The 25,127-nt window shown below is 45.3% G+C and overlaps 1 protein-coding gene across 12 annotated transcripts in view; it reads left to right on the top strand.

Moving 5' to 3' along the window:
* ABLIM2 (actin binding LIM protein family member 2) overlaps positions 1 to 25,127 on the top strand; it is a 1,607,463-nt gene that overhangs the window by 640,370 nt on the left and 941,966 nt on the right. For all 12 annotated transcript variants that reach the window (XM_069632024.1, XM_069632014.1, XM_069632022.1 and 9 more), the window contains exon 4: positions 5,089 to 5,204. In XM_069632024.1, the coding sequence (XP_069488125.1) occupies positions 5,089 to 5,204 (116 nt within the window). The remainder of the gene's footprint in view (positions 1 to 5,088; positions 5,205 to 25,127) is intronic.

Raw genomic sequence — 25,127 nt, 5'->3', positions numbered from 1 at the left:
GAGTAGTGTAGAGGATGAGGCAGCTGACAATGCTTGATGGTTTCAAGGAAATGCAAGGTGGAATAGAATGCAGTACAGAAATAACTTGTTATGATTTTAGCAAAAGGTAATATGATCCCTTTTTCTTTTGCCAATTCACTCCCCCCCTATGCAATACAAAAAATGGAAGGAGAGCACACAGTCTTCAAGAATCCCACAAATCACACTTTATAATGCAATACACAGTTCCAGTTCCCCCAGCAAGCTTAGAGAAAACAGGGATGAGTTTTAAACACAGGCAAATTACTTTAATGTGGTTTGCAAGGAACTTAAAAGGTGCTAAAATTGCTTTTAATTCCCTCTAGAAGTTCAGGGTAGGTGATGCCTACTTTATATTAGTTCAGGCTCACTTTAACAATACTCTATGAATGATTAGCAGATTGCAAACGAATTTTAGCAAAGAGAAGCACAAAGCTGCTGATTTCTACAGATGAAGAAATCGGGCCAAATCGCAAATCGCGGTAAATTTCGCGAGTGCGTGTCTCGCGATTACGGGGAAAGTATAGGGAGTAGGAAGACGGTTCTAGGTTCGTTGGAAAGCCTAGATTTCATTCCTAGCCCAAACGGTTCCAGAGATACGGACGATTAAATAAAGGTAGTTTTTCGGATTTAAAGTAAACTCAAAATGACAGGTGACAGCTTGCAGCTGCAGAATTGACAGGTGACAGTTGTGCAGCTTTAAAAATGACAGATGACACGATTTCTAGGAGGCAGTTCTACTTAGGTTAAAATAGTTTGGATTAGATTATCTTAACTAAGAGATTGGTTCTGCACGGTTCTGCTAGGTACTCACAATATAAATTTGAACTAGGCCTCGTCACGGATCTGGTCAACATGTCCAGCTGCGGTTCTGTCTGCTCGGTGGGTCAATCAGGCACCGTTTCTGCTCACAGCGATCTGGGTCAGCTCTGCTCTGCTGGTCTAGCCTCTCTGGATTCTGGATGTAACACTGCTTTCTGGGTACTGCTACAGGTTCTTGCAAAAATTCTCGGCAAAACTTCAAACAGCTCGCCCGGCTGTTGAATAGTTTGGTTAATTTTGAGGCCTGCTGAAGAGGATTCAGCTGGTGGATTCAGGCCACTCTGCTACAAATTCTGGAGTTAATTTCTGCTACAGGTTCTGGAGATTGATGGATTTGAAGTCTGGACCTCTGGATGTGAAGTCGTCGGTCAGCATGCTCAGCAGCAAATGGAATTGAATGTCTCTACCGGTCCCAGCAGTCTCTTTTTATGTGTTTTGGAAAGTGGGTGTGTGCGTTGGTCATAACTATACCTGCCCCTCTCACTTATCATTGGCCAATTCCTCCTCTCTCCCTTGATTGGGGGAAGGAAATGTGAGTCAGAGGGATGCTGTAGGTTTTATGGTCAGAGGAACCTCCCCTTGTCAGATTGCACACAAATCTATTTCTGACCCAAATACATATTTATCTATGTACCATTTTTCTAATATTCTAGGTCCAGTTAACATATTTTCTGTAGCACCAAACCATCCGATCCCTGTCTTTGTAAGATGTCATGTCCACTTATGACAGAATTCTCCCCTTTTTATCCAGATAACGACCTTTAAACCTTTCCAGATTTTACACAAATGTGCACCAGGGATATGGGTTACAGATGATAAAGTGTCAGATTTTTAACATGCATACATTTGGAGTGAGACCCTATTTTCCGCTAGCAACCCCCCAGAATACACCACAGGGTCCTAAGGCCTCTTAAAATGTTCACAGAAAAATCACAAAAATAATGATATTACTTATATAATTCTGACAAGTCCGCACTATGAGTTATCTATCTTTTTAAAATTATGCTCTGGTCAAAAAGGGGTGTGGCTTCCCACATCACAGGGTGGAATAACTGGTTTATCCACTTCCCCCAAGCCAGCTTGTTCACAGAGGCACAGCTGCCCCCCAGTTTCTCCCAAGAGGAAGCTATTTTACAACACCCCCAATATAACATTTGCCTGAGTCAAGGAAGTTGCATTGTTCTGTCCCTTCCAGTTCCCAGGTGCTCCACCCCTAATCTAATCAGAGAGGTGAACTCCTTTTGGCAAGGGGCAGCAGGATGCAGCTAGGCCTGGGAAGAGTGGCTATTGATCCAGTTTCAACTCCTGTCGGTGGTAGTTGTCAGGCAGAATCCAGTTTCATTAAGCCAGGTTTCAGCTAAATGTCACTTTAGTTTCCAGTTTAAATCAAAACTTACAATTTTTACATGTACTTCCTTCAAGTCATTTCAGAATATAGTTTTACATTGTATCCACCTCTTAGCAAGTTTTTCCTTGGCCTGGTTTTGGTTCCTCTGTTCAGTTTTACACAAACGTCTGGTGGTTTTAAAACACCGGCTTTCTGATAGTGGTGAGTACCGGTATTGCAACCATTTTTGGGATTAAGAAAATGAATTCCCCACAGTTCTGGGTTGTTTTTGGCAATCAGCATTGCCATTCCCAATGGTTTCAGGCTACTGTGTGTGTAGCCCAATGGTGGTTTTAGGCAGTGCCCTCCTGTGCTCACAACATAGGCAAAAATGGGTGGCAGTCTATTCTTCATGTTTTGCCTGTGCACTCTCTGGGGAGTTCTGGCCATCATGATGTTTTCCATGCCAGTACTGCACAGTTTTATGGTAGGGCTTGGATGCATGGGTAAAAACATCCCACAGTGGGCAAAGGTCAATCTAATTTGGAAAAAGACACGATTCTAATAACTTCCTCAATGAAAAATGGTCAAAAATAGAATGAAAGGAAAGGGGTAGAGCATCACATAGCTAAAACCAAAAAGGCAGTGCCTCTTTCTCTGAAAGGAAAGACTTTGCAGAAGCAATGCATTGATGACAGAAGGAACTGAGATGGAAAGCAGTGGTGAAGGGAGTGCCTGTGTAATGAAGAGTTTTGAAAAAGGCATACTGCTGGACCAGTAATCTGGGAAAACAATGCTACAGAGGAGTAACATTGCAGGATGACTGGCCCAATATTCCAGACACCTTGAAGAGGGAATGTGCATAGTCAGGTATTGAAGACATCATGGCTGTGACTACAGTGGTGTGTTGGGAGTAAGCAGGAGAGGACGGGACTTTCAGCAGGATACGATTGGATGGTAGAAACAAGAATGAGCAAATGAGTTGATCTGTGGAAGCAAAGAATCATATTTGACGCCCATATTTCTTACCATGTAAGAGGGTAAGGGCAAGTACCCATTACCGACACCCAAAGGGAGGCATTCTGGTACCTGGCCTCTCCACACATCATCAAAACATCTGTTTTATTACAGCTGAGCTTCAACCAGTTTCTACACTTTAATATGCCTATCATGGCCTAGGGTTGCAAAAATCCTTGCACCGACACTGCACACACATGCTCTGGTGCACTACTACAGATGAACCTTCTGATGCATATTCCCCCGTACCTGTTTGCACAAATCGGAGGCAGTGAGCGCTATTTTCGCGCATTAAAATGCGAGGAGAAATTCTGCATTGCCCTGCACCTGTTTAGAGTAGGTACGGAGGGAACTCATTTTAAGTGGAGGAACACTAATATGCTTGTACTTCTATCTATCAAAGAGGGATAGGAATGCCTTTTGTTTTCTTGACACTTCTTTGAAAGGCAGGCTCTTTAAGAGCCCACCACTTTGAACTGCTCTGCGACAACAATGTGGTAGCTGGGAGCCTATCACGAATCACTGTCAATAACACTGTGCTGAAGCTAATATGTTTAAAGGGGCTGATCTACAGCCGGAGAAATGCGCAGGTAAACTTTGTAATTAAGGTGACGCATGCATTGATTTCTTACAATCAAACACGTAAATTCGTGAATTGGAACCATGTTTTTTTGGCTGCTTCTGGTCCTGCCTACTTTTACAAGTGGGCAATTTGTGACCTCACAACGGCTGAAAAAGTACAGAAGTATGTACCAAAAACGTTTGTAATAATAATAATAATCATAATAATAATCATAATAATAAAATGTAACTGTATTAAATTAATCATGGCGGATATTTTCCATTTATGAGAGCGTTGATGACAGGTATTCTTATTGATCTATTTAATGACGCTATATAGGCCTCAGAGGATGAAAGGCGGCGTCTGCACTGCCAGCACTGTAACCTGTGATTGCACTTTTGGCACAGATAGCCAAAGGGAGTGTTTAACGCACTGAGCTATCGTACTACCTACTGGAGTAATGTCATTCATATGAGTTGTGTGGCATAGCGAAATTAGGATCAAGCCGGACTATTCAATGCATTGCGTGAAAATAGGTATGTCAGTCTACAAGAGAGAGGGCACGTGGCTGATACCCTCATGCTTCCCACCATGAGTCATCAGGCGCATCGCTCGTACTAATTACTTTGGGGGAGATTCGGAGAAAATAATTCTGCCACGGAGCACAACATAGTTTACCTTATTTTATTGGTAAGGTTAGTTTAAGCTGCTGAACTGGCTACCATTTATTTCCATAGAGGTAAATCCTTAGTCGCCGTTTTTGTTTTATGTTATGCAAGTAGTGTAAAACTATACAGACAATACATATGCTACAGTACTGTTGAAATTCGGTAACATATATAACTCAAAAAGAAGCTCTCAGTTAGTTCAGACAGACCTTTTACTAAATGTGTTTTGTATACTAGCTATTTGAGCAAAACAAGAGCACTGATCTAAAGGGAGCTTGCAGATTTGAATTTTGATTTGCATTAATAAATGCTGCCACTAGATGACAGTGCAGAGCCTCCTCTGACTCCAATGCAGCAGCGGTTCACGCTGGATTGTTTCATTTTGACAGCTGCCGGGAAGCATTGCTGTCAGGAACTTCAGGACAAATTCACAGTAAAACCTTTATTCTCTTTTTTAAGATCTCTGAGCATATTGATGTTTTGATTCCTGTATTTGATTTTAAAATGCTCAATAAAATGTATTATGTGCCTTTATGACATGAACATGTCGAAATAAAGCTGAACGAAATGAGTGAAGCCGCCTTGTAAACGCGTAAATGCTTGCAGTACGATCCATGTCATGCTAAACAGTTAAAACAAGAATATTTTTTCCATTATGTTTTCATCTTTTCCAGACACCCTTTTCCTGCTGGTGACCGAGTGACCTTTAATGGCAAAGAGTGCATCTGCCAAAAATGTTTTGTCCCCCCAAACAGCGACAGTGGAACCATCCCAGTGCATGCTCTGAGAAGTAAGTAGGACGACCAATCAACTATGCATTTAGCATTGCTCAGTGTGTTGAAGTGGCTATTTATACACGAGAGGACACTTTAAGGACAGCCTCATAAGCAATCATTTTAAACATGTCACTGCACATTATTTAAACACCAAGGTCTGTATGAAGGAGTAATTGGAATACTCTAGTAACCAAACATTGTTTTGTTGCCAGCTGTCAGGATCACACAAGCCCTCTCAGAGAACCTCTCAGAAAGAGGCATATGAAAAACACGTCAGAAGTAATGTATGGGATTCCACTCCTCAGCCATTATTCTCACTCATCAGTCTTCATTCGTACTAATACTGTTTAATTTATATATTTATTCAGTGTTTTATGAAGAGCCAAATGTATACAGGATATGGGAAAGAACGATAGGCAGAGGCTAGATGGGAGAGAGTGAGGTGTGTGGCACGTTTCATTCCATACACATCGGGCACCTTTCTTGCCCAGAGATCTAATCTCCTTGGTTCTGTGTCAAATTTCGGAGATATTTACCATAGTACTCCACCAATCCATAATACAAGGATAATTCTCCCTTATCCCTCGGTGGGTTCATTTCTTATATTGCCTCCACGGCAGCCATATTAGGCATAATAACCTGAGTCAACAATTCATGACCCAGATACTGAAATGTATATAACCTGAACCTAAACTTCTATAAGGATATAGTCATTCCAGCATCACACAATCTTCTCAGGACATCCTTCAACCTCTCATCATGTTCATCCATACTTCTTCCCCACACCAGGAGGCCATCCTGGTAGCAACATACCACTACCATTCCTTTAAGCAATCTACTCATGACTCTCTGGAAAACACTTGATGCTGATATTAAGCCAAATGGCATTCTTTTAAAATGAAAAAAGACGAATGGGGTAATAAGCTATGTTAGATCCATCGGCTCATGATGCAAACTCACCTGGTGGTAAACGTCCTTCAAATATATTGTTGAAAACAGTGCTGCACCTGCAATTCCAGCCAAAAGATCCCCAATCTTGGGCTAAGGAAATCTATGCAGCACCACACATTTGGTCAATGCCAGGAGGTCTATGCATAGTCGTACACTCCCATGAGGTTTACATATGGCTACAATGGGACTAACCCACTCAGCAGCCTCCTCCACTTCTATGATGCCTTCATCAAGCATTCTCTTGAGTTCCTTCTCAATATCAGACCTCACTGCCAAAGGTATTGCTCTAGGCTTGGCTCTAACCAGTACTGCCCCTGGTTTCATCTTTATAAGATGCACAAAAACGTTCAAACATCCTGTGACTGCTTCGAAAACACTTGGAAACCAATTTTTGATGTTTCAGCAACACACACTTTACTCACTTCCCCAACACTTTTGTGAACCACCATTACCAAGGACGGATGATCAATCAGGATCTGACCTCAATCCTAGATGTGCTTGGGTGTCCCATGACAAAACATTTCCCCCTTTTCAGGTTACTCTCACCATGCCGGTGGCCCGTTGTCACTTGTACCAAAACTCTGCCCAAAACTCCCCCAGGATATCACCACATGAGCAGACACCGTAAATTCTTGCAGTTCACAACAGTGAGGTTTATGCCATCCGGTGCCCATATTCACTAAAGTGTAGTCCGCTCTACTGCAAATGAACAACATCACACTTATATTGTTCACCTCTAACTCTGCATTAGGTTTCACCCTCTTCAGTTCAGCATCCACGGCTCTCACCACACAAGTTTTCTTCTCATCGTGCCAATGGACCACCTCCTCCTGCACACACTTTACACTCCTGCATCTAGACAAATCCTTACAACATCAAAATAAATGCAATTTTTTTTACCACAATCTGTATACACAACATGTTGGGCAAAGCATTGTTTATCATTCCTGAGGTGATCTGAGTTTCCACACCGAAAACACCTCCTTTCACTCATCCTCCCATCTACTCTTTTTGTCTCAGACTTCTTTTTAGAGGTCACCTTCCACACCCCTTTCTGTCCAGAGTCTTTGCAACACTTTGCTTTCTCGATTGCATAAGCATTGCCCTTTTCTTGTGTTTTTCCTGAGTCAGCATCCAGTTCTCTAATGCAAGATTAGGTATGCTCCACCATCTTTGTGATTTGCAGTTAAATTTGGCAATTTTCTAAAAACTGCTTTCCCTTTCTGACCCAAACAATGATACAAAAGAGAATATTTTCTATCAGCGGTGAAGGTGCTCACATATACGTCATGCAAATATTTTAGGAAACATTCTATCCAGTCACGCCATTTAATCTGAGGGTCACCTGGGGTTGTTAAGAAAAATGCCAGGCCAGTGATTTTCATGCTAAGAATAATTGTGTGAAATATAATGGGGTAGAAAAGTCACACAAATGTCACTTACTGCCGACTGACTGTTGGTCTGAGTATGTCAATCCTGCAGTCTGTTCCAGATGTATGATTGAAGAATGAAGCATGGTCAAAATCTATTTAAGATTACCTTTAGCGGGGCAAACGCATAACTTGCCTGACTCCAAAATGGCCATAAGCAGTTCTACAGGCAAAATGTCCTAAGATTGCTTGATTTAAAGATGGTACCCGGGCCAACAGGTGCCTGCGTGCAAGTACGGCGGTTGCCATGACAACTAATCCTGAGGGGGAGACCCTCATCCATTTCTTTGCAGATGGTGTGAAAAAAACAATAGGGTTACACACGACAGAACGTGCTGGGTACACTCACACTAGCACTGGGCCAAATATGTGACAAGGAAGGGGCTCTTCAAGTGCAACAAATGAACAGAGCTGATGCCACAATGGCCAGTGGCACAACATTTACCTGTGCACAACTGTGGCCCCCAGACCCAGTGCCCAAATTTAATCAAGGTGGTGTGGGGATGACAGAGATGCCCAAACCTCGATCTTGCACAAAAGAAGCACCACGATCCAGATGAGATGCGAGGGATACACGCCTAATGCAGGGTGCACAGGACATTCCCTTGCTAGGGTGGGAATATCTCTTAGTTCTGGCGGCAGGGTCACCATAAGCAGCAAATATATGGAAATGAGGTGGGGGCTACTCCCTGGAGTCCGTTCAACTTAACACTTGTTGCTGGTATTACAAAGTTGTCTGAAGTCTTGGTATGTATCATCAACCTCTTTATTTACAATGTACATGTAGTTTTCAGTAATGGTTTGCGCATCCCCAGCCACTTGCTTTCAGCATGCAAGCTACTGCTCCAAATACTGGCTTTTTACAAATCATAACATTCTCATCTTTTGGAGTTCCAGCACCTTGCTGGAACTTTACCTGTCAATCCAGAACCTTATGTAATAGGGTTTGAATTAGAACTATGTACAGAGTTACATTGCAGGCTTGCTTCTGCACCTAAGCAGCAATATTTTACATCTAACACATATAACAACTACCATTGCAGCATGCACAGCATCTGAGAATACAATTGAAACCCCTGGGTATCGATTACTTTGACCTCGAGTGCCACTTCAACTCATGTTTATTACTGGTCAAAACAAATGGTCCCTCTATAAAACTTCAATGCACTTTAATAGATTGCATCTGCCTCCTGCAGAACTACCAAGCCATAAACATCATGTCCTGTTCAACAGCTGACCATCTGTTTAAGGTCGTATGTACTCATGTACCCTTCCTCTGGCCCAGAAAACCAGTTTCTCAAAGTCCCTTTAAAATTCACCTTGCAAAACCCATGACTGCCGTGTTTTAATCCATTTGTAAAAAAAAAGCCTGCTACATGTAGATTTATGAATTCCATTTGTATTTATATCAGTGTGCATGCATGTTTAATAATTGTTATATTTTCTTCACAGTGGATTCTCTCTGACCAGTCCTCTACCTTGCATGCATATTATGAAACTCCTCACTGCCGGCTTATGGGCACTTTGGAGCAGATTATGTCTGAATCGTGGTTATATTTCATTTTGCAGTTTTAGCATTTTATCTTCTAAGTTGTGTGCAAATCTGATATGTATCAACTTTAAACAAAAAGTAACACTAAAGTAACATATCCGATTCATATTTAGCTACACTGAATACATATGAAATGGCAACATCGTGTCCATTTCTCCGCACCCCCAGTCTCAAATGTGGTATGTGCAATATGAAACCCTCTTAATCGCAGGGACCTTTCCTGACCACCCCAACACAGATGTCCTAGACCCTAACTAGAGAGGTGACATAAATATCCTAATTCAGAACAGTGGAAACAAGGAAAACCAAGTACAGGCAGGTGAGAAAATAGCCCAGGGGATCCTGGAGAGGGCTTTGTTGCCCAAAGCAGAGGAAGTTAAGAAAGCAGATGCAATTGAGAAGGGGAGCAAAGCCTTTGGAGAGGCAGATGCAGATTGCCCAACTACATCAGAGGCAGTACCACCAAAAGCCTGTTTTCTTCTCTGGGATTTTTAAGGCAGTCAGGCTACACCACTATTTTCGTCTGAGGCTTAATGAATAGACCTTGTTTTTGAGTCTTGCACCACTTGTCAGTAGACCACTAATGTGTCCATTTAGACCTGCCATTTACTGCTATTTGATTAAATTATGCTGGTTGCTATTACTCCTCTTGGCCGCTGGAGACTTGGTTGCTCTGTCTCACATATGCTTTCTTCAACCTTGATTGTCCAATAGTTGGGACTTGGAAGATGTTTTCGCTTCTGCTTAATCTAAGAGAAATGTGCCCTTCTGTCATAGCTTATCCTGGTTAATTATCTTTGTACTTTAAAATTATGTATTGCTGTGTCATACTTAGTCTCAGAAAAACAGATATTCTTTGTTTCTGGCATGAAGCTATTTTCTGCAGTGTTTTTGATCTGCGGCCTTGGTTTGTCTCTGAGGTAGTTTTGGCACTTCCGACGTCCATCTTTTCCTCATGGCCGCTTTACTCACATTATAGTTTCTACCGCAGCAAATCTCTATTTATCTCATCTACCTTGCATTTCTGCATATATACATTCACTACTCGTCTGGTTACATATCTTCTTTATTTATATGGTTTCTTCATCTCTACATACATGTCTCTCTTGTTATAAAAGGACCATCAAAACCACTATCCTTGAAAATCCGTAAACAGACTACAGTTCGAAAAAACCCTAGATTCCTTCTACTCAAACTTAGACAACTACAACAACCCAAGAAGGCACTCTTCAGACCATCCACCTAGAAGACTGTCTTCTGTATACATGCCAATGACGCGCCCGCCGTCGCCAACAAGGGGAAGACCTGCCCCTCACGGTCCAACTACTTCAAATGACTCACAACCAAAAAAATTTGAATCAAGCACTTTGATGTCAACACTAACGATAGTAGTTAACCCATTCGTGAAATTGTACAAAACAATTGGAGACACCATGAAAGACCATACATCGATCCAAGCGACAATGTTAAATAAATTGACTTTCCTGGAAGGTTACATCATGGCCTTAAAGACAAAAAAAACACCGATTGTCAGCAGACCTACTCAAGAACCATCTTTGCCTTTAACCCAAGACCTAGCTACACTTAAGAGATCTGCATCCTCAGGAAAGCAACCTACTAAAACAGAAGATACCCAAACTTTATCCTTCATTGACCTAACTGTCCCTTTGGATTTCCCGTCAGAAAAGCTTAAGTTACCCAAAGTAAACAAAGAAGCCAACACCAAATGTAAAACATCTCTACAATTGGAACCAATTTTTCACCAACAAGAGCCACTCAGACCCAAGGTGATAACTCCTCAAAATCAGACTGTGACCCCTCTGAACACGAAGGAGAAGTAAAAGACTCACAGGACTCGAATAGGGACAAACTTGAGCCACTTAACTATTCCCCGAGAGGGGTTGACGCCTTTCTAAACAATGAGGATATGATGAACATTACCCAACACCTTGCGAACTCACCAACAATCCCTCTCTTGGAACACCAAGAAATCTCTCATTCTTCCGTAACTTGTTTACATCCACAACGTCATCCTAGTGAAGGAACGGAGCCTATAGAATCCCCATTCCTTTCCTTTGAAGAACGAAGACATCGAATAATCATCAACAGTTACGACTCAAAAGAACATCTTCCTGTGGAAACTTCTGTTAAACCTAAACTTAGATCTAATCCTCAATCTCAAGAGAGCACTAAGCGAGGCAGCCACATACAGAGGCGGACTATCAGACAGGAAGCCAAAACGCAGAGAAGTCCTGAGGTACACTGTTCAAAAGCTCAACAAGAGAAACCTCGGATAAGATATAACACCAAATTACCCTCGAAGACGACTTACAAATCCAAAACTGAAAAATACCACACGAAACCTCAAATCCGATGGATATTAAAACTTGAGCAAGTTCCTGGAAATTACGACAAAGTGACACTAAACAGAAGAGCGGTCATTGACTTATTCAGCCATATTCCAAAATTACGATCAGTGAAATCGGCTGACTGTCACAACTCAGAGGTTGTTGCAGATAATCCTTCCCCTCAAGGAACCTTGGGTCTTTATGGTGATGTGCCAAAGACTTCCCTCCCAAGCGCTCAGCCTACAGGGATCAATACGCTTGGCAGGCCGGGGGCTTGAGCGAAAAGGCCGGAGCAGAATCGTCAGAGCTGGAGGGACAAAGAACAATACAGTTGTTCAGGAAATGCAGCCAAGTTGTGCCGGAGAATAAACAGCCAACACCGCCCACAATTACCCACTCTTACCTGCTCCGTAGGAACTATATACTGCTAGTATCGAAATGCAGAAAACAAGGAGGATGAAGGGTGAAGGGAAGGTGTGCCAGTATCCTAGGAACACCACGGTGAAAGCAGCAGGGCGTTCCAAAAATTGTTCAAAGTATTCCAGTGTCAATGCAGCAGAGCGTCCCAAAATGTTCACAGCAATCCAAAGTGTAAACAGCAGAGCGTCCCAAAACAAGTTCGAAGCAATCCAAAGTGTAAACAGCAGAGCGTCCCAAAAAGGTTCAAAGCAGTAGGAGTGGGCAAGGAAAGAAATGAAAAGATCAGGGAAGCGAGCGTTCACTTCACGCTAATTCCCTTACGGAAATGTTCGGGTTATCGGGTCACCAAAACTTAAGGGTTTAGAAGTGGGAGGTCGATAATGGGTAAGCCGGGTTCATATAATCCAAGGGGAGCAATCGAAGGAGGCAGGCGTCGGGAGGCAGACCAGGACAAGGCAAGGACAATAACTTGATTCAAGCGCCAGGTAGACAAGGATTCAAACGGGTATCCGGGAATAGAGCTCGTAACTAACAGCAGTTTAGGAGCACTCGATCTCCGGATAGATGGGAGTTAAATGTAGTTCCCAACGAATGAAAACACAGCAACGTCATGCGTGTATGTCACATGGTTATAACAGCAAGAGTTGTGAGAGTTGTAGTTTCAAGGAGTTTTACGTGCCGGATAGCGCTCAGACAATCGCCAAGGCAGTTTCCAATTTAGCCGAGACGTGACAGTACCCCTCCACAAAGAGCGCTCTCTCCTGAGTCTTCGCAAGCGTTGAGACCAAAAGGCACGTAACAAACGGGGTGCGTTCAAATTAGAGGCCGGTTCCCAGGACCTGTCCTCTGGACCATACCCCTTCCAATCAATCAGGTAAGACCGAACCCCACGACATAGGCGAGTGTCTATGATGGCACGCACCTCATACTCGTCCTCCCCATGGACGTTAACTGGGGTGGGGACAGCAGGTAACCGTGTGCCAGGTACAAAAGGGCGAAGCAAGGAGACATGGAATACCGGGTGCACCCGCCAATGAGATGGAATCTCTAGACAAACAGTGACAGGGTTAAGGCACCGTAGAATCGTATAAGGACCCAGGTAACATGGTAACAGTTTCCTTTTACCCTTAATGGCCAGATGTTTTGATGAGAGCCATACACGGTCACCACAAGAATACGAAGGAGCCGGTGCGCGTCGCTTGTCAGCCTGCATTTTGGTACGACGTTGCGCAGTTTGTAAATGGGATAACACTGATTTACGGATGGCAAGTAAGGAATCCTTCACAGGATTAGCTGCGGGAAACTGCTTTAAAGAAGGCAAGAAAAGCGGCAGAGTCCTTGGGTGCAGACCATATAAAGCATAAAACGGAGAGCAGCCAATTGATGAATGTATCGAATTGTTATAGGCAAATTTTGCTGCACCTAGTAGCGAGAACCAGTTAGACTGATGTTGCAGACACAGACAGCGAAGAAACTGTTCCATAGTGCCATTGGTACGTTCAGTCTGGCCATCCGTCTGAGGATGGTAGGCTGAGGACAAGCGGGCATCGATACCCAAAGAGGAAGTAAGGGAGCGCCAAAAGCGCGAGGTAAATTGAGACCCCCGGTCAGAAATCAGAACCGTAGGATGTCCAAAAAAACGTACCACATGGTCAAAAAACAGACTCGCTAACATAGAAGCGGTAGGTATTCCCGAGCACGGTATGAATCGTGCCATTTTGGTGAAAACATCCACAACCACAAGAATGGTGGACATGCCCCCGATACAAGGGAGTTCCACCACAAAATCAAGGGTGACCGTATGCCACGGATACGGGGGTAATGGCATGCTCATTAGAAGGCCTACGGGTTTGCCCGGTTGTCTTTTGCACTGTGTACATACGGCACACTTGGAGACATATTGTTCGGTGTCTTTCTTCATACCAGGCCACCAGCACCATCGGTGGAGAAGATCATAGGTTTTAGCCTGACCAGGGTGAGCTGCCAACGGGAGATCATGGGACCATTCGAGAGCCTTTCGCCGAGTCTGATTATCAGGCAGGTATAGTAAGCCTTTGACATAAGGAAGACCGGTGATGAGTTCGGCGTCCAACTCCTTAAGAATAGGAGCATGATCCTTAGCCCATCTTCTTAACCCATCTAGGATGGACGGAAAAACCGAACAAACACACACTACAGTCCCTGAGGATAATACTGGTGTTGACTGTTTCATAGTTTCCATATCTGTACCAATACGTGACAATGCGTCCGCCTTTCCATGCAATGGACCGGGGCGATATGTCACCGTGAAATCAAACATGGTAAAAAACAAATGCCACCGTATTTGCCTAGCATTGGTTCATTTCACATGGGACAATGCTTGGAGATTCCGATGATCCGTATACACAGTAATGGGATGCTTAGCACCTAATAGATGATGTCTCCACTCATTAAATGCCACCTTAATCGCCAGTAATTCTCTCTCCATGATCGTATAATTACGTTCGGCTGGCGTAAGTTTCCGAGAATGGAAAGCCACCGGATGTAGTCGATGGGTAGCTGGACAAATTTGCGACAGGATGGCCCCCACGGCAATTGCAGAGGCATCGGCTTCTACGATAAATGGAAGGGCCGGATTAGGGTGCTGCAAGACGGGAGCGGTGGTGAAAGCCTCCTTCAATTTGTGAAATGCAGATTGCGCTTGTTCATCCCAAAGGAAAGGGACGTTCGGACTAGTCAACCGAGTTAGTGGCGCAACTATTTCTGAAAAGGAAGCGATGAAGCGTCTGTAGAAGTTAGAAAAACCCAAAAATGATTGGAGGGCTTTTACTGAAGTCGGGACAGGCCAATCCAGTACTGCCCGGACCTTGGAGGTGCACATAAGCACTCCCTTTTGAGATATTTGAAATCCCAGGAACTCTACAGACGATGCATGGAACACACACTTCTCCAGTTTTGCAAAGAGGGAGTGCTCTCTTAGACGGAGTCGAACAGGGCGTACATGTTGTATGTGCTGAGATAAGGATTCCGAATATATCAAGATGTCGTCCAAATATATCACGACGTAACAATCCAACAAGTCCCTGAAAATATCATTAACAAAGTGTTGGAACGTCGCTGGGGCATTGCAAAGCCCGAAGGGCATTACACAATATTCATAAAGCCCGAATTTCGTCTTGAATGCGGTCTTCCATTCATCCCCCTTACGTATCCTCACCAAGTTGTATGCTCCCCGTAAGTCCAACTTGGTGAAGACGGTAGAGGAGGTCATTTTATCAAGGAGCTCCGTGATAAGTGGCAGTGGATACTGGTTTTTTATCGTGACATTATTGAGGGCACGATAATCCACACATGGGCGTAAATCCCCTTCCTTCTTAGGTACAAAGAATATCGGGGAGGCCGCTGGTGAACGGGATGGACGTATGTGTCCCAAGCGCAAAGCATTGTCCACATAGTCTCGCAGGTGTTCTTCTTCCTTTTGAGTAAGTGAGTAGATACGACCGTGTGGAATGACTGCCCCAGGTATGAGATCAATGGGGCAGTCATAGTCTCTGTGTGGAGGCAGTTTTTCTGACAAGCCTTTATCGAACACATCCGAGTACTCTCGGTATTCCAATGGAAGTACAGGGACCGGGATAGAGGATACGGCGCTGATGGAAGGAACACTAGTCACCAGGGCCAGGCAAGGAGAGAAGACTGCTGCCTCGTGAGACCCAAGGCATTTCTGTATGCAAAAAGAGGAAGAGAACCGCACGGTTTGTTCAACCCAATCGATTACAGGATTATGGGTTTGCAGCCAAGATAGACCCAGAATCATACCGAACTGGGGGGCCGTAATAAGGTCAAATGTGATAGATTCTCAATGACCTTGTAAGGTGAACATTTGTAGTGAAGTCGTTTGCTCCGTAACTTGTCCGGATATCAAACGGGAACCGTCTACAGCATGTACGTCCTCAGGTCGTATTTTGGGTAGTCCGTAATGTTCGGCCAACCTAGAATCCATATAATTCCCACTAGCCCCTGAGTCTATCATTACAGGCTTGGAAAAAGATTTGATGCCAGGGGCCTTGAAACACATAGTAAGATACACATGTGAAGACGGAAAACACTCATCCGGGCCCGGGTACATTTGACTCATCCTAAAGGCCCGGTTTACGGACGAGTCCTGGCGTTTCCCGCCGGTTTGGCGGGTCTTTTAGGACATAACCGAATATAGTGTCCTGACTGGCCACAATAGAAACATAGGTTATTCAGTACCCGTTTCTCTCGTTCAGCCTTGGACAAGGGACCCCTTACGGCCCCAATTTGCATGGGTTCGGCTTTGCCTTGAGAAACAGGAGTAGTGCCATCTGATCGGGAAGAGGTACGAATATCAGGATACCGACGTTCGCCCCGTCTTTGCCGAATCCGAGCATCAACTTGAAGAACCAGGTCGAGTAACTCGGGAAAACCAGGTGGAAGGGCGGGCACCACTGATAAGGCATCTTTTAGATCATCCGACAAACCTTTGTGGAAAACAGCCGCTTTCTTCTGTTCTGGCCACGTGGTCTCAGCCGCCAACTGGTTGAAACGAGCCAGGTAGGTCAAGAGATCCGTCTTGCCTTGATTAATAGCCAAAAATTCCAAATCTGAGGTTTGTGCTTTATATCGCATATCAAAAACGCTGTTCATGGATTGAATTAGCATATCGAAATCATAAAGAGCCGGATCATTAGCTTCCAGCAAAGGATTAGCCCATGCTGCGGCAGTGCCACCTAGATAGGAGAGAACGAAGGCCGCCTTAGTGGTAGCGTCTGGGAACGCCAAGGGACGACAAAGAAAGTGAAGGCGACATTGATTCACGAAAGTCCGATACGCCTTGGGATCCCCCAAAAAGCGTTCGGGTGGGGCCAAAGGAAAGGGCCCAGGAAGGACAACCGGAGCTGGAGCTGGGGGGGATACAGGAGGAGGTGTTGCTGCAGCGGCATCACCGAATTCCTCATCATGGGGTAATGGCTGCACGAAGCTCTGTAATACATCCATGCGTTGATGTAAGGTCACATGGGCGGATGCCATATCGGTACGCAAGGCAGAAAAAGCCTGCATGAGAGCTGCCATCGGGTCTGATGCAGCCTCCATAACCAATAGGCGTTATTGTAAGGCTCCTAAATCTGTCACAACTCAGAGGTTGTTGCAGATAATCCTTCCCCTCAAGGAACCTTGGGTCTTTATGGTGATGTGCCAAAGACTTCCCTCCCAAGAGCTCAGCCTACAGGGATCAATACGCCTGGCAGGCCGGGGGCTTGAGCGAAAAGGCCGGAGCAGAATCGTCAGAGCTGGAGGGACAAAGAACAATACAGTTGTTCAGGAAATGCAGCCAAGTTGTGCCGGAGAATAAACAGCCAACACTGCCCACAATTACCCACTCTTACCTGCTCCGTAGGAACTATATACTGCTAGTATCGAAATGCAGAAAACAAGGAGGATGAAGGGTGAAGGGAAGGTGTGCCAGTATCCTAGGAACACCACCGTGAAAGCAGCAGGGCGTTCCAAAAATTGTTCAAAGTATTCCAGTGTCAATGCAGCAGAGCGTCCCAAAATGTTCACAGCAATCCAAAGTGTAAACAGCAGAGCGTCCCAAAACAAGTTCGAAGCAATCCAAAGTGTAAACAGCAGAACGTCCCAAAAAGGTTCAAAGCAGTAGGAGTGGGCAAGGAAAGAAATGAAAAGATCAGGGAAGCGAGCGTTCACTTCACGCTAATTCCCTTACGGAAATGTTCGGGTTATCGGGTCACCAAAACTTAAGGGTTTAGAAGTGGGAGGTCGATAATGGGTAAGCCGGGTTCATATAATCCAAGGGGAACAATCGAAGGAGGCAGGCGTCGGGAGGCAGACCAGGACAAGGCAAGGACAATAACTTGATTCAAGCGCCAGGTAGACAAGGATTCAAACGGGTATCCGGGAATAGAGCTCGTAACTAACAGCAGTTTAGGAGCACTCGATCTCCGGATAGATGGGAGTTAAATGTAGTTCCCAACGAATGAAAACACAGCAACGTCATGCGTGTATGTCACATGGTTATAACAGCAAGAGTTGTGGGAGTTGTAGTTTCAAGGAGTTTTACGTGCCGGATAGCGCTCAGACAATCGCCAAGGCAGTTTCCAATTTAGCCGAGACGTGACACTGACTTACTGCTAGTCGATCGTGGCTCTAAAGCGATTTCACATTTGTACATAGCGTCATCAGCAATAAACATCCTACTAAGATCTTCACTAGAGGACTTACTAACAATGGGCTATGACCTTATTGAATCCACAAGGGAAATAAAATCACACAATCACCGGGAGTACAAAAAGACGCAGGGGCATGCCAAAGCAACTGATCGATCTGCCATACCATGCCAAAATCCTCGATCCTTTCCAAAGGAAACCAACATAACTTCCAATTCGGAATCTAAAGAAAGTTTTAATAAAGCAAAAGAAACAACGTCGACTACAAGTCATCCTGCAAACTCATCAAAATCGGTGCACAAAAACTTAAAAGTTCCTGACTTACAGGTCAAGACAAACATCTCAAAAGAAGATCTGAAAATTCAAAGAAAAGTTCCGAATGAGCATTGCTCTAAGGCAACTACATCTCCCTCAAGTTCGTCACTACTCTCAATTTGGTCATGGCTACCCAAAGCCCTAAAGATAAATCAACAGAAATAGCCACTCAAGAACAAGATCTACTGCAACACAAGTGTCATGTTGAAATCCAGTGATCAAGATCGAATAAAAATGTGCTCATGGAATACTCGTGGATTCCAACTTTAAAACCCTCTTCCGGAGCCCTACAACCTTCGACCCAGCACCGGCAATGAGCGAAGCACCTTGGATTTGCCTGGACAACATCGAAGACATCCAAGACATGATCAAAAAATTGAAACCATCGCGTCCAGATGGAATTACCAACTTCGACCTGAAATCACACCCCGAAGCTTGGTCGCCCCTTTTGAGCCAAATCTTTAGACGCTGCTCCTCCACCAAATCCATCCCTCCATCTTGGACACGCGCAAATGTAGTCCCTATTTACAAAAAAGGAAATAGGTTAGATCCAGTCAGCTACCACCCCATCGTCCTTCTGGACCCTATAGGTAAACTGTTTGGGTCCCTCCTTCTAAAACACTTCACCTCTTGGGCCACCAAAGCCCCATGCCAGGATAAATTGCAAACTGGCTTCAAAAAGAACTTGGGCACAAACGCTAACATCCTAATATTGAGCTCACTCAAAAGTAAAGTTCTGGAAGGCCGACCGCGTCTATTCATCACGTTCGTCGACCTTACCCAGGCGTTTGATAAAGTGGACCGCGCAAGATTGTGGCTGAAACTTACCCAATGGAAATGCCCACCAGATATCCTTCATCCGATCAAGGCCCTTTATACCAACACATCTATGCGGGTCCGCCTCAATCAACAAGGGGCTCTATCGGAAGAAATAACAATGGCCAGAGGTATCAAACAGGGCTGCCCTTTGGCCCCGGCCCTGTTTTGGACCTACTTAGGTGACTTCCAGGAAACAGAAAAATCGGTTCAAGCTTTCCCTCCAAAGCTAGGAGGCGACCTGATCAGTCGCCTTCTATACGCCGACAACCTAATCCTTCTGAATAACACTCTGTTAGGGAGAATTCTCTGTTTAGGCTGAATTTCCTAACCTAGTGAGTCCCCCAGCAGCTTTGCTGGATTTCTGGAGTTTGTTTTTTCCATCCTGCCAAGAGTGAGACTCTTTTCTCCCACTCTTGGACATGTATGTGTGTGTAATTCCTTTGAAATGTCAATGTGTTCGACAGGCTATGGGGTCTTTTACTCCATAGGGTCTCATATGTTTTTCTATGTGTGTTACACCGCACCCTACGTGCCGTAACACACTAGCGGACCCCCACCATAGACTCCATACCCGGGGACTGACTACTGTCTCCCCGGGCATGTAAAGTCACCATTGGCTTCACTAGACCTAAATTTACTAACAGGACTAGTACAAACCATCTTATTGTGGACGTACTAGTAGGGGTAATTCGATTACTCCTAGACCTGTTACTCGAGGGGGCACTGTCCCGTCCCCCCTCGTTGAGTTTTGGCTGGTGGCAGTGGAAACTACTTGTTATGTTCGACCCCGAGCATAACCCTATGGGATTCGTCCCATTGTTGGAGATTACTACTTTTTCTCGTTAATCTCTAACGTACCACCGATCTACTTATCGTAAATAAGTTTATCGGATGGTATTTTCTGCCAGAATTCGGTTTGTAAAATGGCGTCTGTGTTCGTCTGTGTGACTCCTAAACCAAAGGTTGAGCCCTTTGTTCCACTTTTGACGGGCCTCTGTACAGAGACCCTCCAAGGTGGTGCCATTCTGTCTGGGTTACCTCAGGGGTGTGGGAGGGGGTTTAGGCACCCTGGACCGAGTTGCCTTGCCAACTCAGGTCGCACTCTGGAGTGATTGGCCCAAGTGGTGAGCGTTCTCGCTCACCACTTAGCATGTGTTGATTGACAGCTAGGCTGAATGAATGGGGGTTTTCTGCATAAAAGCAGGGCTTTTGGGACTGGATCTTCAGAAGTCGCCACAGGACCTAAGAATCCGACGAGGGTAACGCTGAGCCGACCTGCACGACGACACCTCCGGTGGAGCCCTGCGGAACCGACTCACCACTTCCCGACGACAGAGGAGATCTCCCTGCCGGAGAGTCTCTTCCCCTGACTGGTGGGAACAACCAGTCCCTTTTGCTTTTTATTCGCCTCAGGACGCAGTGGTCGAATTGCCCGTGCAGAGCACCTCGGCAACCGGATAGCCACTACCCCTGAACTGCGACCAAAAGGTGGTGCCTTGTGATGGAGCACTCCGCGGCTGGTCTCTTCCCTGGTGGTGCACCGGACTTCATTTTCTTCGACGACGAGATCATCTCTACTCTTGGCAAAGACCCGACGTGCATCCACCACCAGGAACAACTGCCCCTGCCGGAGCTGCCCTCCACAAGGTACCGTGTCCGCCTGGCTTCCCTTTCGATCGGTTCGAGTGAGGTGTCTTAATCCTCTCCGTTCCGTCCCCTCCAAGCTTTTCTCATTCTTTGTTCTGAACTGGTTCAACCTGCCGATAACAATTTGCGATACAGACTTGAATGCATCTCCACTAGAGACTTTTTGGGACATCGCGCCTTGCCCCTCTCCGAGTGGGCCTGGCCTCTGAACTTTACGATCTATTGTAATACTTGCCTTCCTGCCTTGCATTTTATCCGCGTAGGATTGAACTGTGTTGATTTCATAACCTGCCTATATTTTTTTCTCTCCCGTCCTAACTAATATTCAAGTGTCATCTAGGTTGAGGTATACACCTCTGTCCGAAAATAAGTGGTACCAGTAGAATCTAGAGTTGTCGATATTTTGCTAGGGGGATTGATAGTTTTCTACTTCGTAGAGTAATTGTGTTTGGGATTGTTTGCCGTGATTTGCTTTAGTGTTTTTCATAGACATTTTGTTATAAATAAATACCTTAATATCTTTACACTAAGCCTCGTTGCGTGTTTGCTTGTCTTGCTGTGAAGAATTGCCCTATTTTGTATACTCCACATACTGCTCAACTTTTCTTGAGAGAAGTCTGACTGCTCAGCCACAGCTACCACGTGAATCTGTGTGGTGCAGACTGCTACCAAGTGGGTTCACCGCCAACGCCTGTAGTCCTAAATCTTTTGCAGTGGTCCCAGAGGGAACTGCACAGGTTTCCGCCTAACACTGGTGTACAGCGGTGGGATTTGTATCGAGTATACAGTTTAGAGTGCTTTTCGACACTGTAGGATAACTAACCACAAAACTTTGCACAAAAAGCAACTTTCAAAAACATGTCTACGATGGAAACTTACAGTCAAGAGTCTTTGTCAGGTGAAAATACTGAGAGTCTGCGAGCTCTCTGTAGGCAAGCGAATCTTTCTGTAAGAGGCAAGAAGTTAGAATTAATTGAGAGATTGCTGGCGAACCAAAGTCTGGGTACGGGTTCAGAGGAACCAATCTCCCCAGCGAATGTAGACGACAGTAATGGTGTTGATCTGAATCGTAATTCTGATGATAGCGATGAAGAGGCTGACGAGGACGGAGAGGCTAACAGAACGGTCTCCCCCGCTCCTCTACCTGCCTTACCAGCTGTGCCTACGGGGCCCATACCAGGTCCCACAAGTAACCCTGCTTATTTTGAACTTGAAAAAATGAAGCTCGAACTAGAATACAAACGGTTCCTGGCTCAATCTGAACGAAACCAAGAACTCGAGTTCAGACGGATGAATGCCCAGGCTGAGCAGAAGCAAGCTGAGTTAAGACTCAGAGAAATAGAACTTAATCACGAATTAGAGATGAAAAAGTTGTCTATGGAAAATGCTTCTCTCTCCTCTGGTTCCTCTAGGAGCTCCAGTCCCAAAAGACCCCGGATGCCGAAGGAATTAGTGGGTATGTATGAACCGAGATTGGATGTGTTGGATTGGCTGAAACTGTTTGAATACAATCATGGGCTCCAGGACATCACCGGGAATGCTTTGCTTCCCTGGTTGTTCTCTAGGCTCCGTCCTGTTGCGACTGATGTGGTAATGGAGTTGGGGGAGGCGGATAAGACGGATTACGAAAGTGTGAAACTAGCTTTGATAGCTAGATCCGGGAAGACCCCTTCCCAGTATCTTAAGAGGTTTAGAACCCTCAAAAAGCATGATGGTACCCCTTGGGCTACCTGGGTGAGTGAAGGGTTGAAAAACTTAGAGGGATGGATTAAGGGTTACAAAGTGAACACTTATGAGGGTATGAGAAATCTTTTTATGTTGGAGTCTATTTATGATGCCTGTTCTCCTGAGCTCAGACAGCACTTGGCTGATTCGAAGGAATTGGATTCCAGGGCGCTAGCTAAGGCTGCTGACTTGTGGGTTGCCAACAGGGCTACTCATAAGGATTCTGGGGCAACTCAGAAAAAGGATGAGGGAAAACAGCCTAAAAAAGACTCAAAAGAGAATTCGAATAACTCACATTCCAAAGAGGGCCCCAAACAAAACCAGAAGGGTAAGCCACTGGGAAAACCACAGCAGAATAGTGTGTCTTCTGGTGCCAAACCGGAATGAGGTCAGAACAAGCCATCATTCCAGAAAGCATTCGGTAAATGCTTTGTTTGTGGCTCGACTGATCACGTGAAAGGAGATCCCAGATGTAAGGGTAAACCTTCAGGGGTCCAGCTTGTCTCCTTAGCCTTCGCTCCAGAGGAGGAAGTCCAAATGGCAAGTGGAAACTTTCTACTGCTAGCTGACGAACCCATTGGAGTCTCAGCCAGCGTTTCTTTAGTATCTCTGGGGTTGTGGGAACAACAGAATGTAGATGTCTATAATTCTATCCCCGATAATACTAAAGAGTATTATAAGGACAGTGTCCAGGTGAATGGACAGGAGACTCCTGCCATTAGGGACACTGGGGCCAGCATAACTGTGGTGGATAAATCGTTTTTTCAGGCTGAGGATGTTGCTAAGGCACCCAAACGCCTTACCAAGTTAGCTGGAGGGCCTGTGCAAATGCTTCCCCAATTACCAGTTCTCATCCAGTGTAACGACATGACTGTGAAGATACCTGTCAGCATACAGAGTGAGGTACCAGGAGGCGTACTGTTGGGTAACGATTTGAAAACTCTCGGAGTTGTATCGCATACTCCCAGACCTCCTAGTAAACGGTTACAGGAGCTAACCAGACCCGCAAGAGAGAGGACAATGCGCGGTACTCTCCAGGAGATGATGAAGAAAGAAATCACTCCTGCTCCATTGGAATTGTCGGCCGCTGTCTCCAAGAAATCAGAAGCGAAGGGGAAACCTAAGACTTCTATCCCGAAACCAGCCGCCAGCATTCCAGTGCAGCCGACACGGACTTCCCAGCGGTTGTCCAAAGTCACACCCGTAACTCCACCTCCAGCCGAGGCTGAGAGGGAGGTACAACCCTGTGTGGTAGAATTAGACTCTGAGGAAGAGCTAATGGAAGGCCAGGAACTCATTGGAGATCTGGATCCTGTTGACCATCCTGAGCTGCAGTCTTTACTGGCAGAAGGTGGACCCAGCAGGGCAGACTTCAGTAAGGGACAGAGAGAATGTCCAACTCTGGAAGGTCTTCGCCACCAGGCAGAAGCTCAGGCTGAAGGGCAAGAGCCTGGGAAATACAGGTTGCACTGGGAAGATGGCCTCTTCTACAGTGAACCGACCGAGTCTGCACTTGGAGGCTACAAACGACTTGTAGTACCCCTAGAGAACAGCCCACAGTTCTTGCAGTTAGCCCACGAGATTCCTTTGGCTGGTCACTTGAGTTTCAAGAAGACTAAGGAAAGGCTCTCGCTCTACTTCTATTGGCCAAAGATGGGGGCCGAAGTAGAAAAACACTGCAAGAGCTGCCACACCTGCCAGATCTCTGGTAAGGTTGGCTCCAAGAATGTGGCACCTTTAGTGCCTCTCCCAGTCGTGGGAGTCCCATTTGAGAGAGTTGGGATTGACATTGTTGGTCCCCTTGATCCTCCAACCTCCTCAGGCAACAGGTTTATACTTGTTGCAGTAGACCATGCTACTAGGTATCCTGAGGCAATTCCTATGAGGACTGTTATGGCTCCGGCTGTGGCTAAGGCCCTCCTTGGTATTTTTACCAGGTTTGGGTTTCCTAAGGAAGTAATCTCTGACAGGGGGTCAAACTTTATGTCCCACTACATGAAAGCCATGTGGAAAACCTGCGGAGTAACTTACAAGTTCTCAACGGCTTACCACCCACAAACCAATGGGTTGGTAGAACGGTTCAACCGAACCATGAAGAGCATGATAGGTGCTTTAGAAGAACCCCTTAAGCGTAAGTGGGACCTTCTACTGCCATGCCTTCTCTTTGCTTATAGAGAAGTCCCTCACGAGGGAGTAGGTTACTCTCCCTTCGAACTACTCTATGGTCATCCCGTCAGAGGTCCATTGGCCCTGATTAAGGAGGGGTTGGAGAGTGCTCCTTCCCCCAAGCCAGTCAGAGTGACTGACTACGTGATAGGTCTCCGGAGGAGAATGTCGCACATGATGACGGAAGCAAGCGATAACTTGAAAGCTGGACAAGCATTGGTCAAGCACTGGCACGATCAAAAGGCTAACATGGTTGAGTTCGCTCAAGACCAGCTCGTTCTCGTTATGATCCCAACAAGGCAGAGGGCCTTGCAAGATAAGTGGATGGGACCCTACCGAGTAGTGGGTAAACTCGGAGAGGTTAACTATCTGGTGG

This window comes from Ambystoma mexicanum, chromosome 6q (assembly GCF_040938575.1).
Source record: "Ambystoma mexicanum isolate Mex_15411 chromosome 6q, UKY_AmexF1_1, whole genome shotgun sequence".
NCBI lineage: Eukaryota > Metazoa > Chordata > Amphibia > Caudata > Ambystomatidae > Ambystoma > Ambystoma mexicanum.
Note: the sequence above shows the minus strand (reverse complement) of the source record. Positions and strands in the feature narration are given on the sequence as shown.